Source organism: Saccopteryx leptura, chromosome 6 (genome assembly GCF_036850995.1).
Source record: "Saccopteryx leptura isolate mSacLep1 chromosome 6, mSacLep1_pri_phased_curated, whole genome shotgun sequence".
NCBI lineage: Eukaryota > Metazoa > Chordata > Mammalia > Chiroptera > Emballonuridae > Saccopteryx > Saccopteryx leptura.
This window is the reverse complement of record NC_089508.1, coordinates 170,853,120-170,876,009: the sequence shown is the minus strand read 5'-3', so window position 1 is coordinate 170,876,009 and position 22,890 is coordinate 170,853,120. Positions and strand designations below refer to the sequence as shown.

Below are 22,890 nucleotides of genomic sequence, written 5' to 3'. Positions count from 1 at the left end.
AGATAGGCAGTGGGCCAGAATTGACCTTTGAGACATAGGTTGCCCACCTGTGCTACAGAATTCTTCACTGGGCTAGTAGAAGAGGCATGTGTCTATGCTGAGTGTCCTGGTGCTACTCAGCATTCACGGCCAACTCTGAGGTTTGGTAGCTGGGTTATTAGACTAGATTAGTGGTTGGCAAACTCATTAGTCAACAGAGCCAAATATCAACAGTACAATGATTGAAATTTCTTTTGAGAGCTAAATTTTTTAAACATAAACTATATAGGTAGGTACATTCCTTATCAAGGTAGTGCCCGCACGTGGTATTTTCTGGAAGAGCCACACTCAAGGGGCCAAAGAGCTGCATGTGGCTCGTGAGCTGCAGTTTGCTGACCAGGGGATTAGATGATCCCTACCCACCATGAGATTCAAGAAGGCTTCGGTCTGATTTGTCTCAGAATATAGAGGGAGAATCTCCACTTCCAATTCAAGCAGTGTTTTGAATGGAAAGTATCCTCCAATAAAATGCCTCCAACCATAACTACCCATTCTATAACTGAGCATATGTTGGTGGAAGCCTCAAACTCACACCGAGGCAGTTAAAATGCAAGGAAGGACAGCTAGCAGATCTTTCAAGTTATAGAGTCCAGGCTGTTAATTACTCTCGCAAAAGAAATACATAAACATACAGATGGCAATTGGAGTAAATATGATCATCTACATAAACATTAAACTCCAACCCACTCTTCACGGCCTATCTTGTAGGAAACACACGTCTAGAAATATGGCCAGCTCCCTTCTCCCCCCACCCCACTCCAAATAGGAGTTCTTTTTCTTTAAAACCTTAGGGAAAGCCCTGGCCAGTTGGCTCAGTGGTAGAGCATCAGCCTGGCATGCAGGAGTCCTGGGTTCGATTCCCAGCCAGGGCACACAGGAGAAGCGCCCATCTGCTTCTCCACCCCTCCCCCTCTCCTTCCTCTCTGTCTCTCTCTTCCCCTCCTGCAGCCAAGGCTCTATTGGAGCAAAGTTGGCCTGGGCGCTGAGGATGGCTCTATGGCCTCTGTCTCAGGTGCTAGAATGGCTCTGGTTGCAACAGAGCAATGCCTCAGATGGGCAGAGCATCGCTCCCTGGTGGGTATGCTGGGTGGATCCCAGTCGGGCACATGCGGGAGTCTGTCTGACTGCCTCCCTGTTTCCAACTTCAGAAAAATACAAACAAAACAAAACAAAAAAACAAAAAAGAAAACCTTAGGGCATGCTCTTCTTAGGATTAAGCAGAGGTTTTCAAACTTGAGCATGCCTCAGAATCCTGGGATGTCTTGTCAAAACACAGATTGCTGGGCCCCACCCCCAGAATTCCTGAATCAGTAGGTCCGAGTAGGGGCTGAGTCCCCAGGTGAAGCTGATGCAGCTGCTTTGGGGACCACATTTTGAGAGCCACTGACCAAGAGCAGAGTATACCTTGTAATATTGTCACTTTTGTGCTTGCTTTATTTCTCTAGCAGATGTACATTACCTGAGGAGGGATGCTTTTCGTGTCTATGTGCCCTGGAGTATTCCTGCGGGCATTAGACAAACATTTAGACACACCCACGGGATGGAATGAGGAGTCAAGTTTTTTGGTCAGGATGAACTTGACTGCTGTTTCCTAAAACAGGTACTTCTTGAGCCCACAAGGAAGGCAAATGCAACAGACCTGTTCCCAGGAAGTACCCAGTCACCAGGACAGTCCCTTTCCGTGGCTGAACCACGCTGTAAGAGAAATCACAGCACAGTCAAGTTCGACATTCTGGAGGAAGAGCAAAACCCAAATGAAATCCATCAAATGGTCAGGCAGCTTTTCCTATACATAACGTGGTTACTAGGAGGATCTGTGGGGGTGGGGGTGGGCAATAACAAAGACTAGAAATGGTACAGGTGATCTAAATACCCTTTATAGGGAATCCAAGAAAATAAAGTATGTCGGGAATCAGATGTGACTATATTCGGAGACAGGGTCTTTAAAGAGATGAAAAAGTTAAAATGAGGACATTAGGGTGAGCTCCAAGCCAGTATGACTGCTGTCCTTATAAGAAGAGGCTATTAGGACATAGTCAGGCACAGAGGGATAACCACGTGAAGCCACAGGGAGAAGAGAGCCACGTACAAGCCAAGGAGAGAGGCCTCAGAAGAAACCAGCCCTGCTGACAGCCTGATCTCGGACTTCTAGCCTCCAGAACTGTCATAAAATAACTGTCGGTTGTTTAAGCCACCCACAGGTAGTGTTTTGTTACAGTAGCCTTAGCAAACTAATATACACACCAGATCCTTATTTTCAATAGTACGAAGGGTATAAAAGCTGCCAGGGAATCAAGACCGTGTCATGTCCTTGGAGCAGAAGATGTCCTGTACCATCAACCCCTAGCCTCAGCCCTATCATCTGAAGCCTGGAGGATCCCAACAGGTCCTAACTGGCCTCCTTTTCCCACTCCTCCTCCACACAGTAGCCAGAGTGAGGCTTTCAAAATGCAAATCTCATCTCATGATGCAAATCCGATGGTGCTTAATCCTGATCGCACCTCCTCCAGCGGCATTTAACACCATTCAGTGGTTTCCCTTTGCTCTTGGGACAAAGCCCAACACCTTGTCATGGTCTCTGAGGCCCTGCACGGCCTCTCCCTGCCAGCCTCCCCCATCTCATCTCAGACCCGCCTGCCCACCAGCCATAGAGGACAGCCACACTGGCTTGCTTTCTCTTCCCTCAAACACATCCCACTGCCTCTCAACGCAGGGAGATTCCCACTCCACAACAGACACGCCAGGGGTCCTTCCATGTTCAGACGCGTTACACGTCCTGGAAAATGCACGTTGAGGCAGATGGCTTTCGGCAGGAGAAGGTCCTGTCTGCTCCTGCCTCACTGCCCTTGTGATGGTAGTCACTGGTAGAAGCGGTCTCGGGAGCATCTGAGAAGTGTCAGCACATTGGCCGAGGGGAGTAGTCAAAAGCGAGGCCTCCTGAGCCGTATGCAGGGTGCTCTTCCCAAATTAGACCTGACGGATCCCCGTGACAGGCACCGTCCACCTGGGGAATTGTAAAAGGAGCCGAAGGGTGAAATTCTGGGCCTGTCGGCCAATTTAGTCACCTGCTCTGATGGGCACGATGAAAGGGTTCTTTCTCTCTTGGTCTGGGTTGCTCACTGTCCTTCCAGACACAAAGAGAGGAGAAAAGTTTCTATCTTATGCTTATTGTCCTGCACCTCTTTTTTAAAAATCATCATTTAATTATAGAGACCATGCTTTCTGAATGAGATACTGAAACGCATGGTTAGATGCATGGCCTAACAATGGGATGGAATACTTGAAATTAGGACAGTTGTATATAAGGATATTAGATTCACAATGAACGGACTCTTTCTACCTTGCCCCATTTACCTACAACCCAAATAAAGCTGGGTTTGCCTTGTGCTCAATTTCTGTGTAGAATTATAATGAAGAAACATAGCCAGCAACCTAATGTAATAAAAAACAACAATTCAAATAAATGCTGCCTTCTCTCTCAAAGAATAGCTGAGAGAAGAAGGCATCTACTTAATAACGAGCAAAAGAGAGGCTAACTCAAAGAGTTTTCCATTCATTGCATCATTTGACAGTCATTAAACATATGAGCCTGGCAAGATAACATTCTACCTGTTTTACAGATGAGAAAACTGAGGCTTAGGGAACTGAAGAGATGTAGCTAGACTCCAACACACCCCTTTGGATACCTAGTTCAGGGGGCTTTCTTTTCTACACACACACACACACACACACACACACACCACATCGCTAGACTTCCTTCCCACCATTTTGCATCCTAAAATACTATTATTATTTCCTGGAACTAATGTCAGCAAAAAAATGATTATTGCCATGTTGCCAATATAAGTTCACGAAATCCCCAAAGATTCATTAACATTTGATTTTTCAAACCCCAGTTAAGAGCTCAGAGAAGAAGGAGCAAACATCAATGAAGCATACCAGCGTTTTCATTCCGTCAGCCTCTCTAAGCTAGATTAATGCTTCAAAAAAAAAAAAAATCCTACCAGAGTACCTCTCTTCTCGCCAAAGAGGCATTCTGTCCCCAGTCGACTCCAGGAGCCCTGGTACAATAATTAACATGTGGGCCCGAGGCCCAAACTCATTGGCACAGGATGGATTCTCCGATGAGAAACAGAGTAGCCCCAAATCCTACTTACATAAAGGGCTTATTGACATTATCTGTTGAAAAGAATACGGACTTCAAGGGAGACAGCGAGGCAGGGAGAAAGTAGAATTTTGACTACGAAGGGAGGAGGTGGGGGAAGGGGTACACGTCTCCCTATTTCAAAGCCCCTTACATTCTTACCGGAGCATTCCCTGAGTTCATACCGTCAAGTGGACTTTGCTAGTGCCAAAGAGCATTTCCCCACAGCACTGACGTCAGGGCAGCCCAAATAATCCAGGTCAGCCAACACACTCCAGTTTTCAAACAGAAGGTTTCAGAGAGTTCTTGCAGGCAGATTAGCTGTGGGCAATGCCCAAGTGCCCTGGACTCAGGGGCAGCTCCTTGGCCTGGGGCTGACACCATGGAGAAAAACGGCCTCACTGAGGGCAACGGTATTCGGGTCCAGAAAGCCCTGCGCCCCCCAAAACGGTGGTTTGAATATTAGAGGGGGGGGGGGATTAGGCTGAAAAGTTCTCCAAGGTGGGTCAGAGGTCTGAAAAGTGGCAAATAAGATGATGGATGTGGACACAGGCATTCACTGCACTTGCTCTAGGGCCCTGTGCTGGGCTTGGATGCGGAGGGCCCTAGAGACAGAGACAACCCCTGTGTGGTTAGCCTGTTTATACTTCGGATTCTTCTTGACCTAGAGAAAGATGCAGAACCCCAGGCTACAGCCTAACGGAGGGACCACAGCTACACATAGAAGGTGTCCCAGTCTTCCTAAGGACAAGGTATCCTACAGTTTCCCTGAGCCTCTTGATAGAAAAAGCTTTCCCTGAGAGAGCACACTATTGTGAAACTAGCATTATCCTGGTGTCACTTCATGGGCATCCCCCAAGCCTCAGGGGAGACCTGGCTCCGAGCAGAAAGTACAGAGTCAGCACAAGCAGATGGAGTCCAAGCACCAAAGCTCATGTTCGTTGGTGCAGTTATTTATTCAGCGATATTTACTGGCTGATTTCTATGCACTAAGGACTGGGGAGACACTAGTAAATAAAACAGGCATCTTTCTTCTCCTTTGGGAGTTTACAGCTCTGTGGGAAAGATGCGTAGTAAGTAAATAAACAAATAGTTACAAACTGTGACTAGCTGAATAAAGGAACAGAATAAGGGTTGGGGACAGGCAATATGAAAGTAAAATATTTGAGCTGCAACTACAAAGGCAAGGAAGCCAGCCGTGGAAGCCCAGGGGCAAGTACAGAGCAGGCGCAGAAATAGCACGTGCAAGGGCCCTGAGGCTAGGAAGCATGTGGTGGGTTCAAGGAGGCTAATAACTGGAGTGTCAAGGCCAGGGAGACACTTGAGCAAAATAAGTTGGAATGTACAATGCTTAAATGTTTACCAAGCTCTTTCCCAGGTGTTATAGTTGAAACAGCCTTTTGAGGTAAGCAAGTAATAGGATGGGCCCACTGAATTGATGAGGATACTAGCAGATGTCACAGAGTTGGGTGAGTTGAATTTTGGAGTCAGTTCTGTTTCTAAGCCTAGGAATCCTTTAAAGGGTCTCTCTCTCTCTCTCTCTCTTTGTGTGTATGTATATCATTTACAAATAACGAAATAGATCATTACAATGAGTTTTAACAGTTATATAAGCCCATGTAAACAACATCTCAATCAAGATAGGGTACATGTCCATCACTCCAGATGATTTGCTGACACCTTTTACAATCACTCTTCCCCCTAACCAGAGGCAAACCCTGTTATGATTTCCTTCCACATAGATTAGTTTTGTCTGCTCTTGGACTCCATATAATGGAATCATACAGCATGTGCTTCTGTGTCTGGCTCCTTTCACTCAGCATGCTTCTGAGATTCATTCATGCTGTTGCATGTAGCACCAGTTGGTTTGTTTGCTCAGTAGTAGTATTCCATTGTGTAAATGTAGCACAATTTGTTTCTGCTTTTGTCTGTAGAGGAAGATCTGGGTTGTATCCAGCTTTGGGATATTATGAATTAAGCTGCCAGGAACATTCTTGCACAAATCTTTTTTGCAAGAGATATGTTTTCATCTCCTCGGTATGGGTGAACACCTAGGAGAAGAGTTGCCAGACCATACGTAGCTGTGTGCTGAGTTTGTTAAGAAATGCACCATTTTCCAAAGTTGTACTATTTTACATTCCCCACACAACGCCTGAGGAATTTTAGCCATTTTGGTGGGTGTAAAAAAGTGGTTTTAATTTGCATTTCCCTGATGACTAATGATGTTGAGCACTTTTTTGTGGGCTTATTGGTCATTTGCATATGTTCTTTTGTGAAGTGTCTGTTAGAATTTCTTGCCCATTTCTGCTGCTTTAAGTGTTCTAAGAAGTCCTTGCCTCCCTCAAGGTCATATTCTCCTGTACTTTCTTCTAGAAGCTGTATAGTTGTAGCTGTAGTTTATGGAGGTCTATGATCTACCTCAAATTAATTTTTGTGTATTGACTAGTGATAGGCAGGCTTGTCAAGTGGGAGGACTCCCTTATTTTTATTTTAGATTTTATTTTTTATTGTGGCATAACTTGCTCAGAGTCTAGTACACAAAGCTGAAGGGTTAAGCTCAACAATTTTTACATATGTATACATCCATGTAGCCACATCCAGATCATTTGAGGGCTCCCTTTTTTATGTCGAAGATATTTGGTAACCTCTCTATATTGGTGTGGCGTGTAACAGTTCTGGGAGCTTTCCGCCATATTGAACTTCTCAACCCCATGCATTTGATGGAATATTATGCATCTAAAGCGCGGTGCGCATGCGAATTTGTCAGCTCCAGCAGTAATACTCCGGCTCCCCAGTGGTCTGGGGCTTGCAGTTTGGGAGCAAATATGCTCTACCCTCCTGGCACATGGCTCCTGCCCTCTAGGAGCATATGATCTAGGAATGATAGGAAATGCACATGAATAAACCATGCTGGCTTATAGCAAATGACCTGTAACCATAAGGATGTTTTAAGCAAGGGCTGAGGACTTCAGAAGAGGGAACAAAATCACACAGGAGTGCATATGAGAAAGCAGGAGCGGAAGCATCTTTAATTTAGCCGGAAGATGGCTAGGATTTTGATACATGAGGGTGATTGTAGGATGGGAAGAATAGCAAAATAAATAAATAAATAAATAAAAGTGCCTTTATTTTTATTTTTATTTTTTTTTCTGTATTTTCTGAAGCCGGAAACGGGGAGAGACAGTCAGACAGACTCCCGCATGCGCCCTACCAGGATCCACCTGGCACGCCTACCAGGGGGCGACGCTTTGCCCCTCCGGGGCGTCGCTCTGTTGCAACCAGAGCCACTCTAGCGCCTGGGGCAGAGGCCAAGGAGCCATCCCCAGCGCCCAGGCCATCTTTGCTCCAGTGGAGCCTCGGCTGCGGGAGGGGGAGAGAGAGACAGAGAGGAAGGAGAGGGGGAGGGGTGGAGAAGCAGATGGGCGCTTCTCCTGTGTGCCCTGGCCGGGAATCGAACCCGGGACTTCTGCACGCCAGGCTGACGCTCTACCACTGAGCCAACCGGCCAGGGCCATAAAAGTGCCTTTATTTAGAATGCACCCGGAACCAAGGGATTTTTTTTTTTAATTTGGTTCTTGCAACCGAGAGGTCTCAGGGTGGGGCGTGGTAGGTAGCCTCTGGCCTCAGGTCTGGCTGGATGCAGGGGTTGTACTAAACAGTCAGAGATCTGACTTCTCTATCATCAAGACAGTCTCTTCTCACATGTTAGACAAACGTGGCCACAGTATCCGCGACCCTCATCTCCTTAGCTCAGTAACCTCAGCTGGATGAATACCTCTCCTTCCCAATATCTTCCTATCTAACTTCAGGAAATACCCGAGCAGGCCTCTCCTGGGTCTAATGTCCACCGCTGAGCAAATAAATCCTGTGGCTAAGGTAGATCGGAAACTCTGGTTGGCTAGACTAGGTCATATGCCATCCCCTGGGGGAGGCACTGAACACCACCATCGACAGCCCATTAGTACTACATGGAATCGGGGGAAGTTCTTGCAAAGAATCAGGAGAGATGATAAGGCATGTCAGACAGACACTCTGGCCACTGTGTTTCACTATAAGGGAATGTGGGCTTGGAGTAGGGGAATGTGAACGGCAGCAAAGCAGGAGCAGGCTTTGCCCTGGACACTGGAGCACTGGCCAGGAATGTCTGTGTTTTCCCACTTGGGAGAGTCTCTGGTCTGAATGTCATTCTCTGCAGCCCGAGATCTGGCTCCTGAACAGCTCCCGGGCAGCCTGGTCCGCCTGGCATTTGGTGGCCACTTGAGAAGAGTCATACAACACCAGAGTGTGAATTCAGGGGAATGCCGAACATGAAGGCCACAAACAGAATGTCCGGTCCTTCCTGTGTCTATATTCCCAGTGCATCTGCTCTGCCAAACTCCCCTTGTAGTTACAAACATAAACTCAATGAGAAGGATTAGGCATTCCTATGCCATCATTTTGGATCAGAATGTCAAAGTTGGAAGAGATGGGGTATAGGGGTCAGCAAACTTGAGCTCACGGACCAAATCCCTCTCCATAATTTATTTTTCTAAGTAAATTCTGATTAGACTGTAGCCTCGTCCATTTGAGACACACTGTTTAGGCTGCTCTCCTGCTACGGAGACCGCATGGCCTAGAAAGCTCCAACTATTTACTACCTGGCCCTTTACAGGAAAAGAGTGTCAACCTTGCTCTAGTATGACATGCTTCCTACTCAATAAAAAATGTCCCCTACAACATTAATTTCACCTCTGACTCATGCCTAGGATTAAAAGCGAATAATTCATGGAAAGTTCAGAATATAGTCTGATGTAGAATAGGCACGCCTTACATGTTAGCTAAACAAAAGTCCCGGGTTATCAAAACATACCTCTGTTCCCCTGTACCAATGGGATGCTCAGGAGTGGCTGTATCCTAACAGTACTGTGCACTGATGAATTTGTATATTTAAAGGGGGTTTCCCCAACACCAATGTATCCGGTTACTTGACCGCTATTAATCATATTGTTTCCTAGGTGTCAAGCACTGTACTAAGCATTTCGGGTCCAGCCCCTCACTCAGCGCTCCCCTAATGTTCCCATCTGAAGAAGAAACTGAAGCTTTGGGGTAAGCGAGACTCTGGAGGCTGCACAGCTAGTAAGTGGCTGAGCTGGAATTTGAACCCAGGCAGTCTGACTCCACAGCTCCAGTGCTTACCAGAGACACTATCGAGGCATCTTGATTTGGTCAGTAACCTAGTTTTCAAAGTATCAGTTCACACAGTCCCAGAAATCAGAACCGGATAACAGGTCCACCTGTGGGCGTAAGAGCGGTCATGCCGACATTAACGCTCAGAGGGCTACCAAGCCATGCCACCATCTCTGCAGCCCACGCCTTCCCCTCTCCCACTCACAGCGGCATCACTGCACTTAGCCTGCCTCTCCCTGCTTCCGGGCTCTCTGATCCATCGGGTACGTGTTGCCGGGGAGATGGTCCTAAATAATGCACAGCTCTGGTCGGGTCACTGCTCAGCTCTAAACCCCTCCTGGCTCCTCATTGGCTTCAGACTGTAACAAATACTCTCTAGGCTGGCATTTAAAACTCTCAAGGATCTGATCCTCCCCACCTCCCCAGCCTTATTTCCTTACTTTCCACCTACTCACACTCTATAGGGTGTACGCAAGCTGGACTTCCTGACATTTCCCCAAACACTCCGCCTCTGTTTATTTCGCCTTCTGCGCGAGCCAAGAGCCCGGGATGCAGAAGTTGCACAACAAGGGTTTGTGGAATGCTTGCCTGGGAGAATGAGTGAATAAACCCATCTGGAATGCCCCTTCCTTCCCTTCTACTCCACCTAACAGAAGTTTATTCATGTCTCAAGGTCTTCTCCACACAGTATTCCCCAGGTTTCCCAAAGGACTCGGACCCGTCTTCCTCTTCACTCTTCCCTCTCAACACCGTGATGTTTCCTCGTCTTCCAGGGATGCTGGGAGGAGATAGTCCCAGGTCCTGCTCCCTGTCCTGTGCACCTTGATCTCACAGTGCCTGGCATGTTGCCATACCCAGCACAGGGGTTGGTGTCACTGCCCCAGTGAATGGGACAGCAGTGCTGGGACACCAAATCCCACTCCCCCCTGTGACTTTCATCTCAGAAAAATGGGGAAAGACAGCAAACAGGAGGAAGCAGGAAGGGTGAAGGAGGCAAATCAGCATAGTTGCAAACACCTGTCCCATCACTTCCTGGCTCATGGGACCATGGCCAGGTGACTTAACTTTTTAAGCTCATTTCCCTTCTATGCAAAAGAAGATATAAATATTCCTCATTAAACTCATCTATTCATATATGCTGTTGATTACCTATTAAATGTGAGATTTGGGGCCAATGACCTTTTCTCCTTAGTAAGAGGAGGATGACATTAGTGTGTATCTCCCAGGCCTTCTGTGAGGTTTCAGGGAGTTTCCGTCTGCGAAGCGCTTAGCGCTGTGCCTGGTATGCAGTACATGCTCAAGAAATGTGAACTGTTATTATTAACAGTCAGCACTCAGTGTCAAGCGCGGCAATGTGTTGGGAGGACTCGGCAGTGAACAAAAAAAGACAGGCTTGTCACAGAGCCATCGTGTGGCTTATTGTCGAAAGGGGATAATAGACAGAAAGGAAGAAAACAAGCTCTTGGATAAAACAATTACTGACGGTGGCAAGTTCTGGGAAGGATGGTGTGAGCCAACATTAACATGGAGACCTTCTTTAGATCAGAATACAGGCAATGCCCAGGAAGGCTTGTTGCAAGGATTAAAAAATATTATTTCTAAAACATTGACGCTCAGATAGGCTATAGTTGGGAAAGAATGTCTCTTGATTAGGAGGAGGAGGAAAAATTGATCTGAGGCGAAGGCATCTGGGATGTGGGTTGGGCTTCTCTTTGTTCCAAAAACGCTCCCTCCCACGTCCCTTCTCCCTGCATCTAAGGGGCCCAGGCTCTATCTCTGCCCTTTGAAAGAGGAATTTATGGTCACTCGAGGTTCCTGTACCATGTAATCCTGACCTCACTGGCAACTGCCCTTCCAGAACGGCGCATGCTGACTGTGAAAATGTCTAATTTTATGGTTGCCTTAGATCGTCCTTGGCCAGGCAAAGTCCGGATCCCTGGGCTGCTTCCCCAGATTTCACAAAGCAGAGGAGGCCTCCGGTTGGCTGCCCCTGCTCCCGCATGCTGAGAGCAGCCTGCTGTGGGAAGATTGGCACTTGGTCCAGGGTGCTTCAGGTGCTTAAAATAGATCAATTGTGTCACTCAACTAGTGCAACGCAGTTGTTTCATTGGCCCAGCTGGTGCTGGTGAGGGCAAGAGATAACAACCCATGGAGAAAGACCTGCGCTTCGCACAAAATTGAGCAGATGCGAGGAAGCAGCTCTGGAAATGATACAGGCAGTAGAGCGTGGAGGTCTGTCAGGAGAGGGGGCAGGGCTGTCGCAGGAGAACACAGCAGCAGCCCCGGCCCTGGGAGCAACAGGGCGGCAAAGTGGAGCCTGTCTGGACCCCTTTTCTGCCTGGTGATACACTCAGGAAAGAGGCTAGAGACTTCTGGGTGGCCGGCTCACTCCAATAGCGTCGGGTGAAACTGTCACGCGGTCACCCACACTCTCAGGCAAACACAAAACCAGTGTGAGGGGCTGACTCCGGCATCTCCCTACAGCTCCTGCAGTGCCGTCTCCCTGGCACGTTCGAGTCCTTCCACCATGTGGCCACTCCTCCCTGGACACGCTCCAATTGATCACTGTCCTCCCTGAACACAATGCGCCAGACACAGCTAAGCAGGGTTCTGCGGAGCGGTACCACTGCCTTTTCCTGCCCGTGCAGCCTGGAATCACAGTGGCCAGCAGCCCACACGGCTCCGTTCCTTCCCGCCGAACTTGAGATCAACCTCCCCACCCCCACCCCCACCCCCACCCAACCTTTCACTCCAATGGCTGCCATGCCTGTTGTCACAGACATTGAGAAGTCATGGTAGTTGAGGAGGGGGAGAGCTGAGGCCACATTTGAGACGTAGGAATGACCAGATGTGGACAACAATGGACATGGGAGTATGAAGGAAAAGGAAGCATAGGCAAGGACTAACATAGGTGACTGGGCAGATGGAGGTTCTAGCAATCAACTGGCCCGAGAGAGCTGGAGCCGTGTTTCCCCCTTCATTCTCTTTGAAGAACATACATTTATTGAATTGGAGGTTTATTTAAATTTATTAAAATTTAGGTTGAAATGCCTTGGAACATCCTGGTGGGTAACTTAGCAGATGGTTGGGAACATGAACCTGGAGCTTAGCAGGGAGGTCTTCATTATAAAGAAAAAGAGAGTGAGCTTTTCGTGAATAAAGGAATTCATCAAATATCTTTAGAGTACCTACTATGTGCCAGGCAGTGTGCTTTGCTTTCTATGAATTATTTGCTACCCTGATTGCTTCCAGGGGAATGAGAAAATCTGCCTTATCTGAAGAAATGCTGTTGACATTATCCGCTCTCTCACTGTCTTTATCAGGGAGAAGCCCAGATTGACAGAGGAGAGGTCTTGAGTAGCCAAATGGGGTCAGTGTGTGGTCTTTCAGTAACCACTCCTTAGCTGGGTGGGTGTATAAACTGACCTGAGTGTTATGGAGCTCACGCTGCTGACCAGATGTCCTCAACTACACAGGCACGTCCTATATGCCATGGCAATCTCTGGAACCTTCAGCCTCCCAGGGCACCTTCCTTTGGCTGGAAAAGGTGCCCAGAGCTGGAACCAGTTATCCAGAATATCCTTCCTTTGGTCTGTGCCTAATCCCCCACTCATACGTTCCTCTGGAAACAAAGCTGACCTTTAGGAGCTGGGGTGGGACATTGTTTGCCCAACCATAGCCAACAGGATATGATATCTCCCTTCTGGGAATAGCTCAGCTGGGGGAATAAGGACATGCAGTCGGGTTTTGCTCACTTCGAGAGGACTTCAACAGCATGGCAGTGTTAATCAATCGCGAACTCCAGACAGGACTTTCTTTCATAATAATTAACAGCTATGCTGCAGTTGCCACGTCTCTGTGTGAAGCTACACTTCTCACTGTGCTGTTATGTGGATCATCTAGACAGGGGTTTAAAAATTCAAATGCTTACAGTAGCTAGGTAGCATAAAAATATTAAGCTGTTCTTGTGCAACTTTAGTAGGAAGTGGTGGCAACTGTGACACACTAGAGACCAGTGTGCCCACTGACAGCAGGCCATCCTCCTGACTGCCGTCCAACAGGAAAATAGGGCCGGGGATGCAGACTTCCAGGGGTTTTCTTTGCTTTTTTAAAAGTATTGGGTTATTTTGTTGTTGTTGTTGTTTGTTTGTTTTTTGAGTGAGAAAGGAAGGGGGGAGGGAGAAACATTTATTTGTTGTTCTACTTATTCATCCACTCATTGGTTGATTCTTGTATGTACCCTGACCAGGGATTGAACCTGTAACCTTGACATACTGAGACAATATTCTAAGCAATAAAGCCACCTGCCCAGGGCTTCTAGTTATTTCTTTAAGAGAAGCTATAAATCTTAATTCTGATTCCCTAATTTCCCAACGTTGGCAAATGATTCAATTCATTGAAAGCCTGGTATAGGGCAGATAAAACATTTCCTATTAGGCTGGTCACCAGCTGGCCCTGGTTGCCCCTGAAGGCAAGGGCCATGTCTGCTATACTTACTGCTGAGTCCCCAGCATCAGGGCCAGTGCAGACTTTTGGCCAGTAAGTATTTGTTGAGTGAGCAAATGAGCAATCCAATTCTTATTCCCCGTGTTGGACATTCCCAGGAACTAGGCAGACTGAAAACCAACACCATGACTGTAAGTTCCGTTACACTGTTGAAATGTGACAGTTGCCCATAATGACCTGAATGGAGGGTCGGGTGGGAAGCGTGTTTTCTGCAGAGAGACCGACTCCACAGTCACTCCACTAAGCCACTGCAGCCCTCCTTTCTGCGGGCCTCCTGCGTGTGAACTCTTCCCCCCAGGCTCTCAGGTGGTGAAAGTAGGGTTTAAACATCAAGACTGGGCAGATAACCTTTGTGACACGTGTGTTTAATAATCAACTGTCAGCACCCTACTGCAGCCCTGGGGAATGGCTGATATTCAGGGGAAGCCAATCCACAGTGAAGTCTTCTTCTGGGGGGTCATTTACTTAACAAATACTACATTACGGATAGAATAGTCTTCCTCCAAATTTATATGTTGGAGTCCTGACCCCCCACTATCCTTATTTTGAAATGGAGTCTTTACAGGGAGGAGTAAGCAAGTTAAAACGAAGTTCTAGGGTGGGCCTCATCTAGCACCACTGGTATCATTATCAAAAGTAGACACGGAACCGCATATAGAGGGAAAATCACATGAAGAGACAAAGGGACAAGACCCAGGGCGGCCTGAGGGCAGGAGGAAGCTCTGAAGGGAGGGAGGTGGATCCTGGCACCCACGTGTGTGGTATGCATGATGCTCCCACCCAGAGGGGGAGCCAGCAGTGAGTTTTGTGCCTAGAAAGCCATAGGGTTCAAGAGCTCTGGGAATTCCAACCCGAGTGAGACACACAGCATTTATAGGACAGAGAATTAACTTTGGTCTTTAGGTCAACTGAATCCCGGCACCCTGGGATCAACTGAGTCTCCCATGGACCAAGAAGAGAAGCCTGGAACAGATGTTTCCTCATGACCCTCGAGGGAACCAATCCTACTGAAACCTTGATTTTGGACGTTTAGCCCCCAGAACTGTGAGAGAATCCATTTCTGTTGTTCAACCTGCCCGGTTTGCGTTACTTTGCTATGGCGGCCCTGGCAAACTAATAGACACTATTTTTTATTCGTTTCACAGACACTTGCTACATGCCAGGCACTGTTTCAAGCAATCACGAGCATATCCACGAGGATTAACTTATTTATTCTTTATAACAACTGTATGAGAGAGGCATTATTATTATACCCGCTGTGATTATCAGAGATGAGGAGGTCAGGTACAGAAAAGTGAACTGACTTGCCCAGGGATGCACAGCAAGTAAAGAGCAGAGCTGGAATCTGAATGCAGCTGTTTAGTCCCATTCTGTGCCCTTAAGAGCTACAGGAGAACAATGTAATTGGCAGAAGTGCTCACACACTTCTGGTTGTTTTCTGTTCTTTTACAATAGTATCTGGCTAAGGTTGGGTATCAGCCAGCTGTGGACCATTCACCACAGCAGATGTTATCTGAGCAAGATAAACCTTTTGCCAGATAGGAAAGCTGGAGTTCAGGATTGATATCACTTCCTCTAGGGCAATGCTAGGACTCTTGAAATCACATTGTGATTTGCAGAGATGTGTTACATTCATCACATTGTTATATGCTTTTTCAATCGTTCCTTACATTATTCCTCTACCCCCCCCCCCCCCCCCCCCCGTTAGCCTCAAGTAACCATTTGTCCACAGCTGCTTCATTTAGGAAGAACTATTAAAAACAACAACAACTCTGTCCTTAGAAAGTATACATTCATCTCTGTTTTGCAAATTTAGAATTTTTTTAGAGGGCATCCTGTGCTTGTCTGTGTAATGGCACCTTTTCTCAAGGAATTCTTCGAGTTCCTGACCTGGTCAGTGCCATCAGCAGAGGGTCGTCACGCTCCGTTTGCTGTGTGTCCTCACTGCCTCCCCAGATCCGAGGCGGCTCCCTACTCTGCCCTGCAGTGAACCCTGGAGGCTGGTCGTGATGGGACATCGACAGCCTTCCTGGCTCTCTGGCTCCTGGTTGGATTGAGCCGATGGGGAGCTCTGCGGGAGATCCCAGGGCAGGAGCGGAGAGGTCAGGGTATTTACTCCCTGGCCTCCCTCCTTGGGGTTGTCATGCGCTGGCTGCCCTCCTGCAGCCAGGGGCCACAGCTCCTAGCAGACAGGCCTTACCTACAGCTTGCTGGGTCTCTGGTTCATTTATTGGTTTTTGCCCCATCAGGCTTGGGGACAGTTGTGGTATGAATGGTAATGGGCTGCTGTTACTAGCCTCCTAGCACTGGACTGTCGGCTTTCCTTGTTTGTTTGTCTACCCTTCTCGCACGCTTGCAAGCTTGCAAAGACTTCTGTTTAGCTTCCTTCACATTGGCGGTCTGTTCCCTGCCAGGACCCTGACTGACTCCTCCTCTCCTTCACCCCATAACTCAATCAGGTGCTAGGCCATGCAGACTTTATTTTTTAAAGGACCTTTCCCTTCTTTCTGTTCTTACAACCGTCAACACCCTGGCCCTCAGACGATTTCTAAACTAGGTGGCTGTCTCTCATCTAGGATCTTAGCTTCCTGGATTGCCCTTTTCAACCCGTGCCGTATACAACACCCGCTTAGTCATCTTCCTGAAAGCCCGGCTTCCCTGTGTACAGAACCCGGGCTGGTGACAATACCAGCCAAACGGGCTAATTTTCAACCAGAGGGTTTGGCTCTCATGATACCGTCATTCCAGAACTTTACTCTACTCTGTGGACAGCTCAACTCCGGGTTCCCTTCCCTGTCCCGAGATCCAGTGCCAATGAGTTTCTCCTGTTAATTCACTCAGTCCTCACAACCACTATGTACACTGGGTTTGGTGCTCAGTTTATAGATGATAAAAGTCAAGTTCAGAGACATGAACTATCCTGTCCAAGACCACAGAAAGAGCACACCAGAGAGAGACCTTGCATTTGAACTTGGGAATCCATACCCCAAAGCTCTGGTTCTTACCGCCCCGGCACGGTGTTGCTTACCCTATGCCGTCTTTTTGGGGGCTGTATGACCCCCTCAGTACTCTCTTCAGTAAAACTTGTTGGCATGCCAACCCATGATGGAGACCCAGGAAGGGGCCTGGGGACAGGAGGAAGCTGTGAAATGAGGGAGGGTGGCTCTCGGCATCATTGCACACGGTACGCATGATGCTTCTACCTCAAGGATAAGCCAGCACTGGGTTTTGCAGCAAGGAAGCCATAGCTTTTAGGAGCTTTGGGAGTTCCGACCCAAGCAAGGAACACCACATTTATGGGACATAGAACTGACTCAGGTGCTCAGGGCCCGTGGCACGCCAAGGTCAACAGCCTTCCCTGGCTTTGGACCTAGAAGCTTAGGAAATCCTGGGGCCAACATGGGAATGGGAGACACTGACAAGAAATAACCAAAAAGTATCATTGCCTAAAAATGTGCACTTTAGGTGGCGGCATCCTTATGGCTCTGGGGATTGTGGGAGAGCAGGGATCTGGGGCCAGCTCCTTCCTTGCTGTGTGGGTTCAGGAGAGTGGCCTGTGATCACATGGATGCGTGTGTGATGACAGACGAGGCCCTGAAGGAACAGAGAGCAGACAGCAGGGGCTGTGAGCAGGGCTGGGGACTGCCCCGGCTTCTGCAGCTCTGGAGGGTAAGGAGGCCAGCTCCCGTGAAGGGTGGGCGTGGCACAGGGGCTGATGCTGGAGCCGGAGGGTTTCCAGGAGGGAGGAACCGGACATGCAAAGTTGGGAGGCACAGGTGTTAGAGGGAATGGAAGGAGGTAAATGGACACGGAGAATGGCGTCTGTGGGTGAGATGGGGTTGTGAGCAAGGTCGGGCACGTGGGGCTCTGCAGGTCTCACGAAGGTTTCCTCTTGCATCTTAAGAGCGAGGGGATCTGCATTTTAAGCAGAGTGTGGTGCAGAGGGTCGACGGGGCAGTGTGGAGGGGGCTGGAGCGGAGGGCAGGAACCAGGTATGGGCTGCCTCAGTGGGTCAGGAGACAAAGGACATATCCTTGGAATTAAGCTGAGTCCAGGCTGGAGGAAGAAAAGGCTGGATGGTAGACCCTCCAAATAGAGATCAGGGCAGAGACAATTGCTGTTTCTCTTCCTCCCCCTGAAGCTCTCCGCCCATGGGACTGGAGTGATGGTGTTAGCCCAGGGTTCCTGAGCCCCGCATGTCCTGCCTAAGCCTGTGGGGTCTCGTTCTCCCTGTAAGGAGCCCTCCTTCCCCTCCCTTACTGGCTCCGAGGGCCGAACCCCACCTGTTGCATTCTGCCAACTCTGAACCACCACCGCACTCCCTCATCTCCAAAATTACCCCTTTCTCTCAAATTCCTGCTCTGCGGTGTCCTGGAGCTCAGCTAGATTTCAAAAGAAAAGATTTCGATGAAACAAAAACGCACACTGACGTGTCGCTGACACTCCCCTGCTTGTGCCATCTGAGACATGTTTCTCACTAATAAAAACAAGATACATATGTTTGCAAAGCCTTTTCTCATAACTCAGTTTAATCCTGAAAATCACACTTGTAGAATCCCTCTCAATTTATGGTACAGGTATGACGTCCACGAGGTTGAATGATGTCATAAGGTCATAATGCTTACTAATGTCATACCGTCAACACTGGCAACAGCCAAAACAAGCACTGCAGTGACGACGACAGTCTGACCACCAGTGCTGACATGATGCCAGCTATGCCCAGGTACCAAATTCTGAATCTTACACAACGCATTAACACGTGTCTCTATTCCACACCGAGGGAGGTCCCGTTAGTCCTATTTTGCAATGGGACAACCATGCTGAAGACCACAGAGCTAATAAATGAAAAAAGTGAGACCTGGAACCCAGGACCACTTGATTCCAGGGACCAAGCTCTATCAAGTCTTACACACCGTCCAAGACCGCAGCCCCTTGCTCCTCTTCTCCAGATGAAGCGACGAGGAACTCAGTAACAAGCTCATGCTTTGCCCTCACTTCCATAGTGACGTTTGAACCATGGGTTAGAAATGGAACGCACTGTCAAAATGTTATGCATCCAAGAACCTTTCATAATCCCACTACTCATCCTATGGCTTGAAGAAGCTATTGTAAACCTGCAGCAGATTTCACCTATACAGGTGGAGCGATGATGCCAACCTCCCAGGCTGGGTGTTTGCGGTGATCGTGCAGGTAAGATGCTTAGCACGGTGGCTGGTGGAAAGCGAGGACCCGGTAAACGAAAGTGAAAGAAAAACTAAGTACGAATGTCTCTTAGGTTCCAGTTCAGGCACCAGGATTAAGTAAAGAATGTCACATCCCAAAGGGGAGAGCATTTTGGCTTAGATCAGGTCACCAGAGATGTCCTGTCAACACCCTGCTCCCAGGCCCTTATAACCTGTCACCCCTTCACTCCACTGAGGTCTGATTTCTCCTCTCTCCACCTGCAGGCTGTCAGCGGTGGGAGGAGCCTCGTGATGATGGAGCCCAGCCCCTGGGCGAATCTCTCCACAGTGCTGCCCCAGGTAGCACTTCCTTTTATGGGGGCCTCAGGGACCCCCAAGGCTGCCCAGGTCATTCTGCTCTGATATTCCACCATTCCTAGGAAATAAATACATTCTCCCTCGTTAGAAAAAGTATATGAAGCCAGAATGACATTTTTGTCAGTCTTCATTTTCTGCGGTATTCAACTCTATTGGTTGTTATCTCTTTAAGAAAAAAAAAAAAAGAGGTAGGAATCTCTGTTTTGCTCTTTAAAGAATACTCAGTGTTACTAACAGGACAAGAATTCCTCACAATTCCAGAGAGAGAGGAGGGCAGGGTCCGTGGCTTGTTACTTTATTCCTTAGTTACTTGAAAAAAAGATGAGCCACCTTTCTCTCCTGTCAATTAGCGAGAAAGGACTCCGATAAATTCAGCGTGTGTTAGGGATAGTGAGGAGTGACAGGCTGTTCACATCTCTATCTGTTTGGAAGCACCAGAGGCAAACATGTGGCCCACTACGCGACTGGGTCTACAGAACTGTGCTCTTTCCCGAGCCTGGTGGGAAGCCAGAGCCCCGTTCCAGACTGGCAGAGCCAAGAGGCAAATTCTTTGGCTGAGAGAGGCGCAGGGAGTCCAGCCTCCCTCCTTGCTTAGCATAGCTACGTAATACACAAAGGCAGGCAGCAGAGAGAAGTCACACACACACATAGTAAATAAATACAAGTCATTTCCATCTCGGTGGCTTTCACTCCCTTTGCTTTCCTCCCTGCCAACGGCCTTGACATGGAGGAAAGGTAAGGAAATTGTGGGTTTGGTCTAAACACAGCCTCAGAAGGTACTGATTTTTCCGGTCTTGCTGCTTAGTACTAGCTTTTTTTTTTTTTTTTTAGAAGAATCTTGTAGATTCTCAGATGAGAAGGGTCTCTCATCAACTCCTCTTGTTTCACAGAGGAGCAGTCTGGGATCCAGAAAGGAGACTGATGGGAAAGTCAGAGACTCAAGGAAGTGAATGTTTCCAGGGGATCCCCTGGTTCAATGGCCCTACCTGCTGCTGGAATGACCCACACAAGCTCAGCCCGTGAGGAGCAGGGAAGGGGACTTGACCCAGACCTCCCCTTCAGGATGGTGCCCATGGTCCCAGTGACTACATTGGCAAGAATGGACTGGGCCTCCTTGTATTTCTAACTGCATTTCTCAACAGCTGGGGCCCAGCCCAGTAGCAAGATGTCTGGTCCTGACTCTGCAAAGCAGTTGTTGCTTCTGGCATGTTAGAGACCTTGGCCGAAGGGCTTGTCTCTTCTCTCTCCTTCTGGGGATGGCTAACCAGCCTATTGCTGTGTATGAAATCAGCAGCGGGCCCACGGGGCTGCAGGTGCTGGGCAGAGGGGTATTTAACAATCTCCAGACCCACCCACTCAGGGCCAGCCTCCCTGCTCCTCCCAGCTCCAGGACAAGCCTAGCTCTCCAAGGCTTTCCAGCTGTGGACAGAGAGATCTCCTCGGAGCCCCTACCGTCAGACAATGGCCACACTACTGCTTCCCAGGCCTTCCCAGGCATGGCTACAAGGAGAGCCGCAGCCTTCCTTGCAGAGGCAAGTCGTGCTGCCAATAAAATATTGCCAAAATTATCACGAAAAGCCAGACCCCTATTCCTCTGCCCAGGAGCACTTCAGGACCAAGAAGGAGTCCGGGGCCATGTGTCCACCTAGATGCCAGGTTTCCTTCCTCCTTCCAGGCAGCCCCAGCGGCGCAGGCTCCTGCACCTCCCGCCCCCACCCTGTTCCCATGGCAAAGGAGAGGAGGACCCACTTACTGCTCGTGTTCATGGTGATGCGTTTGCACTGGGTCTTTCATTCAATACGGAGGCCCTGGTTGCTTTTAAAATCTTCCGATCTTCCGACCTCACTCATCACCTGGGGGGTGAAAAGGCAGTCCAGTGCCAGGTCTGTATCCTCAGGTGCTCTCTCTCCCCCTGCTGTCCCCTCCCCTCTCAGTCTGGGCTGTAGCCACTGGCCTGGAAGGCGAGTGGACTAATGGGCGCAGGTGAGAGCAGGGAGGAGGCGGCGGCGGGGAGGACGCGGGCGCCCAGATCTTGCTGCCCTCGGACCCGAATCAGAGGCAGAAGAGCGCTGGCAGCGCCTGCTCGCGCGCACCCCCAACTACTCCAGCCCAGCGGCTCGGGAGCCCAAAGGGGGTGTGGACCACAGGGAGGCAGGGCGGGGGCAGCGCGCGGGGCGCCGGCTCCTCCGGCAGCGCGTCCCCGCCCGGCTTCGGAGAGCAGCGGCCCGCCCCGGGACCCACCTCTCGGCCAGCGTCGGGAGCCAGAGGCCCCTGCCCGGGCCCCTGCGACGGGTTCATGAATCCTGGTCCTCGTCTGGGGTCTCGAATTCCAAGGCGAGCAAAGCGAAATAGGAGAGCTCGACATCCATGATGCGGGCTCGCTGGGTGGCAGCGCGGGGGGGGGGGGGGGGGGGCGGCTGCTCACTGCTGCCACCTGCTGGACTTGTCGGCGCGTGTCCAGGCCCCGCCCAACCCGGGTTCTCCCGGGGTTCTGGGGTGTGATGGGGGTTGGAGGGTACTCTTGTGTCTTGGGGCCAACAAGGGGGTGCTTGAGCTCTGTTTCCCTCCCTCGGTCTTAGGGTCTAAGAGCTAGACAATGACAGGGATAATAAAGTAACATCGAGAGAGGCTGTGCAGAAAGGACTGGCTTTGTAGGAGGACGGTTTTCATGTCTTACTCTGCTTCTAACCAGCTTGGTCACTACTGTCTCTGGCTAGTTGTCCTTGTGTGTAGAAGGGAGCGTGTGGACAAACAGATGATACATTGGGAGAGCCTCCCAGCCTCTTAACTTCTGTTCCTATCTCCCCCTTTATGCCCCTTATCACTGATTCGTTACAATTCTTTATCATCTCTCTTCCCCACTAGTATGTTAGCGCGATGAACGTGTGGATCTTGTCAGTAGGTTCACTATGAGGACCCCCAATATCTAGAACAGCGCCAGTGTATGGTACATCTTAATAAATATTTGTTGACAGAGCGCTTCAAATCTTTTCTAGCTCTGACACTGTGCTACCCTCAAAGTGGGAAGTGTAGTAACACCTACCTTGAAACCCTTCCCTGTCTGAAGCAAACAGCAGGTATGTGGCCTCATGACTCAATCTCACAGGTCCACCCAGTTTTTTGTACAGCCATCTAGCTCTTGTCCAAAAGTGTTTGTTTAGTTTTGGTTTTGTAATCAGTTCTCCTGGGTGTGTATTATAGAAATCTATATTCTGATTTTGGGGGTTGTGATTAACTCAGTGGGGTGGGGTTCTTTGCATTCCCTTTGCCTACCTCCTTGTCATCCTCTGAACCGCATTCATGATCACAGAAGCATGACTTTTGAGTGTAGAAAAACAAGACAGGGAAGACACACGATCCCAGTCTATCAAGTGACCCTAGTGAGAACGTGTGTTGAATCAAACAGCTATGAACACCCACACCCCAACTTAAGGACCAGGAAACAGTGGGTCAGAGAGGCTGAGCTACCTGCCCTAGGACACAAGCAATTTCTGG

General features: G+C 49.0%; 1 protein-coding gene across 3 annotated transcripts in view; it reads right to left on the bottom strand.

Moving 5' to 3' along the window:
- Nucleotides 1-21,790, bottom strand: part of ABLIM3 (actin binding LIM protein family member 3) — a 106,055-nt gene extending 84,265 nt beyond the window's left edge. For all 3 annotated transcript variants that reach the window (XM_066344424.1, XM_066344422.1, XM_066344423.1), the window contains exons 1-2: nucleotides 21,637-21,790; nucleotides 21,149-21,248 (exon numbers count right to left, since the gene is read on the bottom strand). In XM_066344424.1, coding sequence (XP_066200521.1) covers nucleotides 21,149-21,161 — 13 coding nt within the window. In that variant the 5' untranslated portion in view covers nucleotides 21,162-21,248; nucleotides 21,637-21,790. The remainder of the gene's footprint in view (nucleotides 1-21,148; nucleotides 21,249-21,636) is intronic.
- Between the last annotated feature and the right edge of the window lie 1,100 nt (nucleotides 21,791-22,890).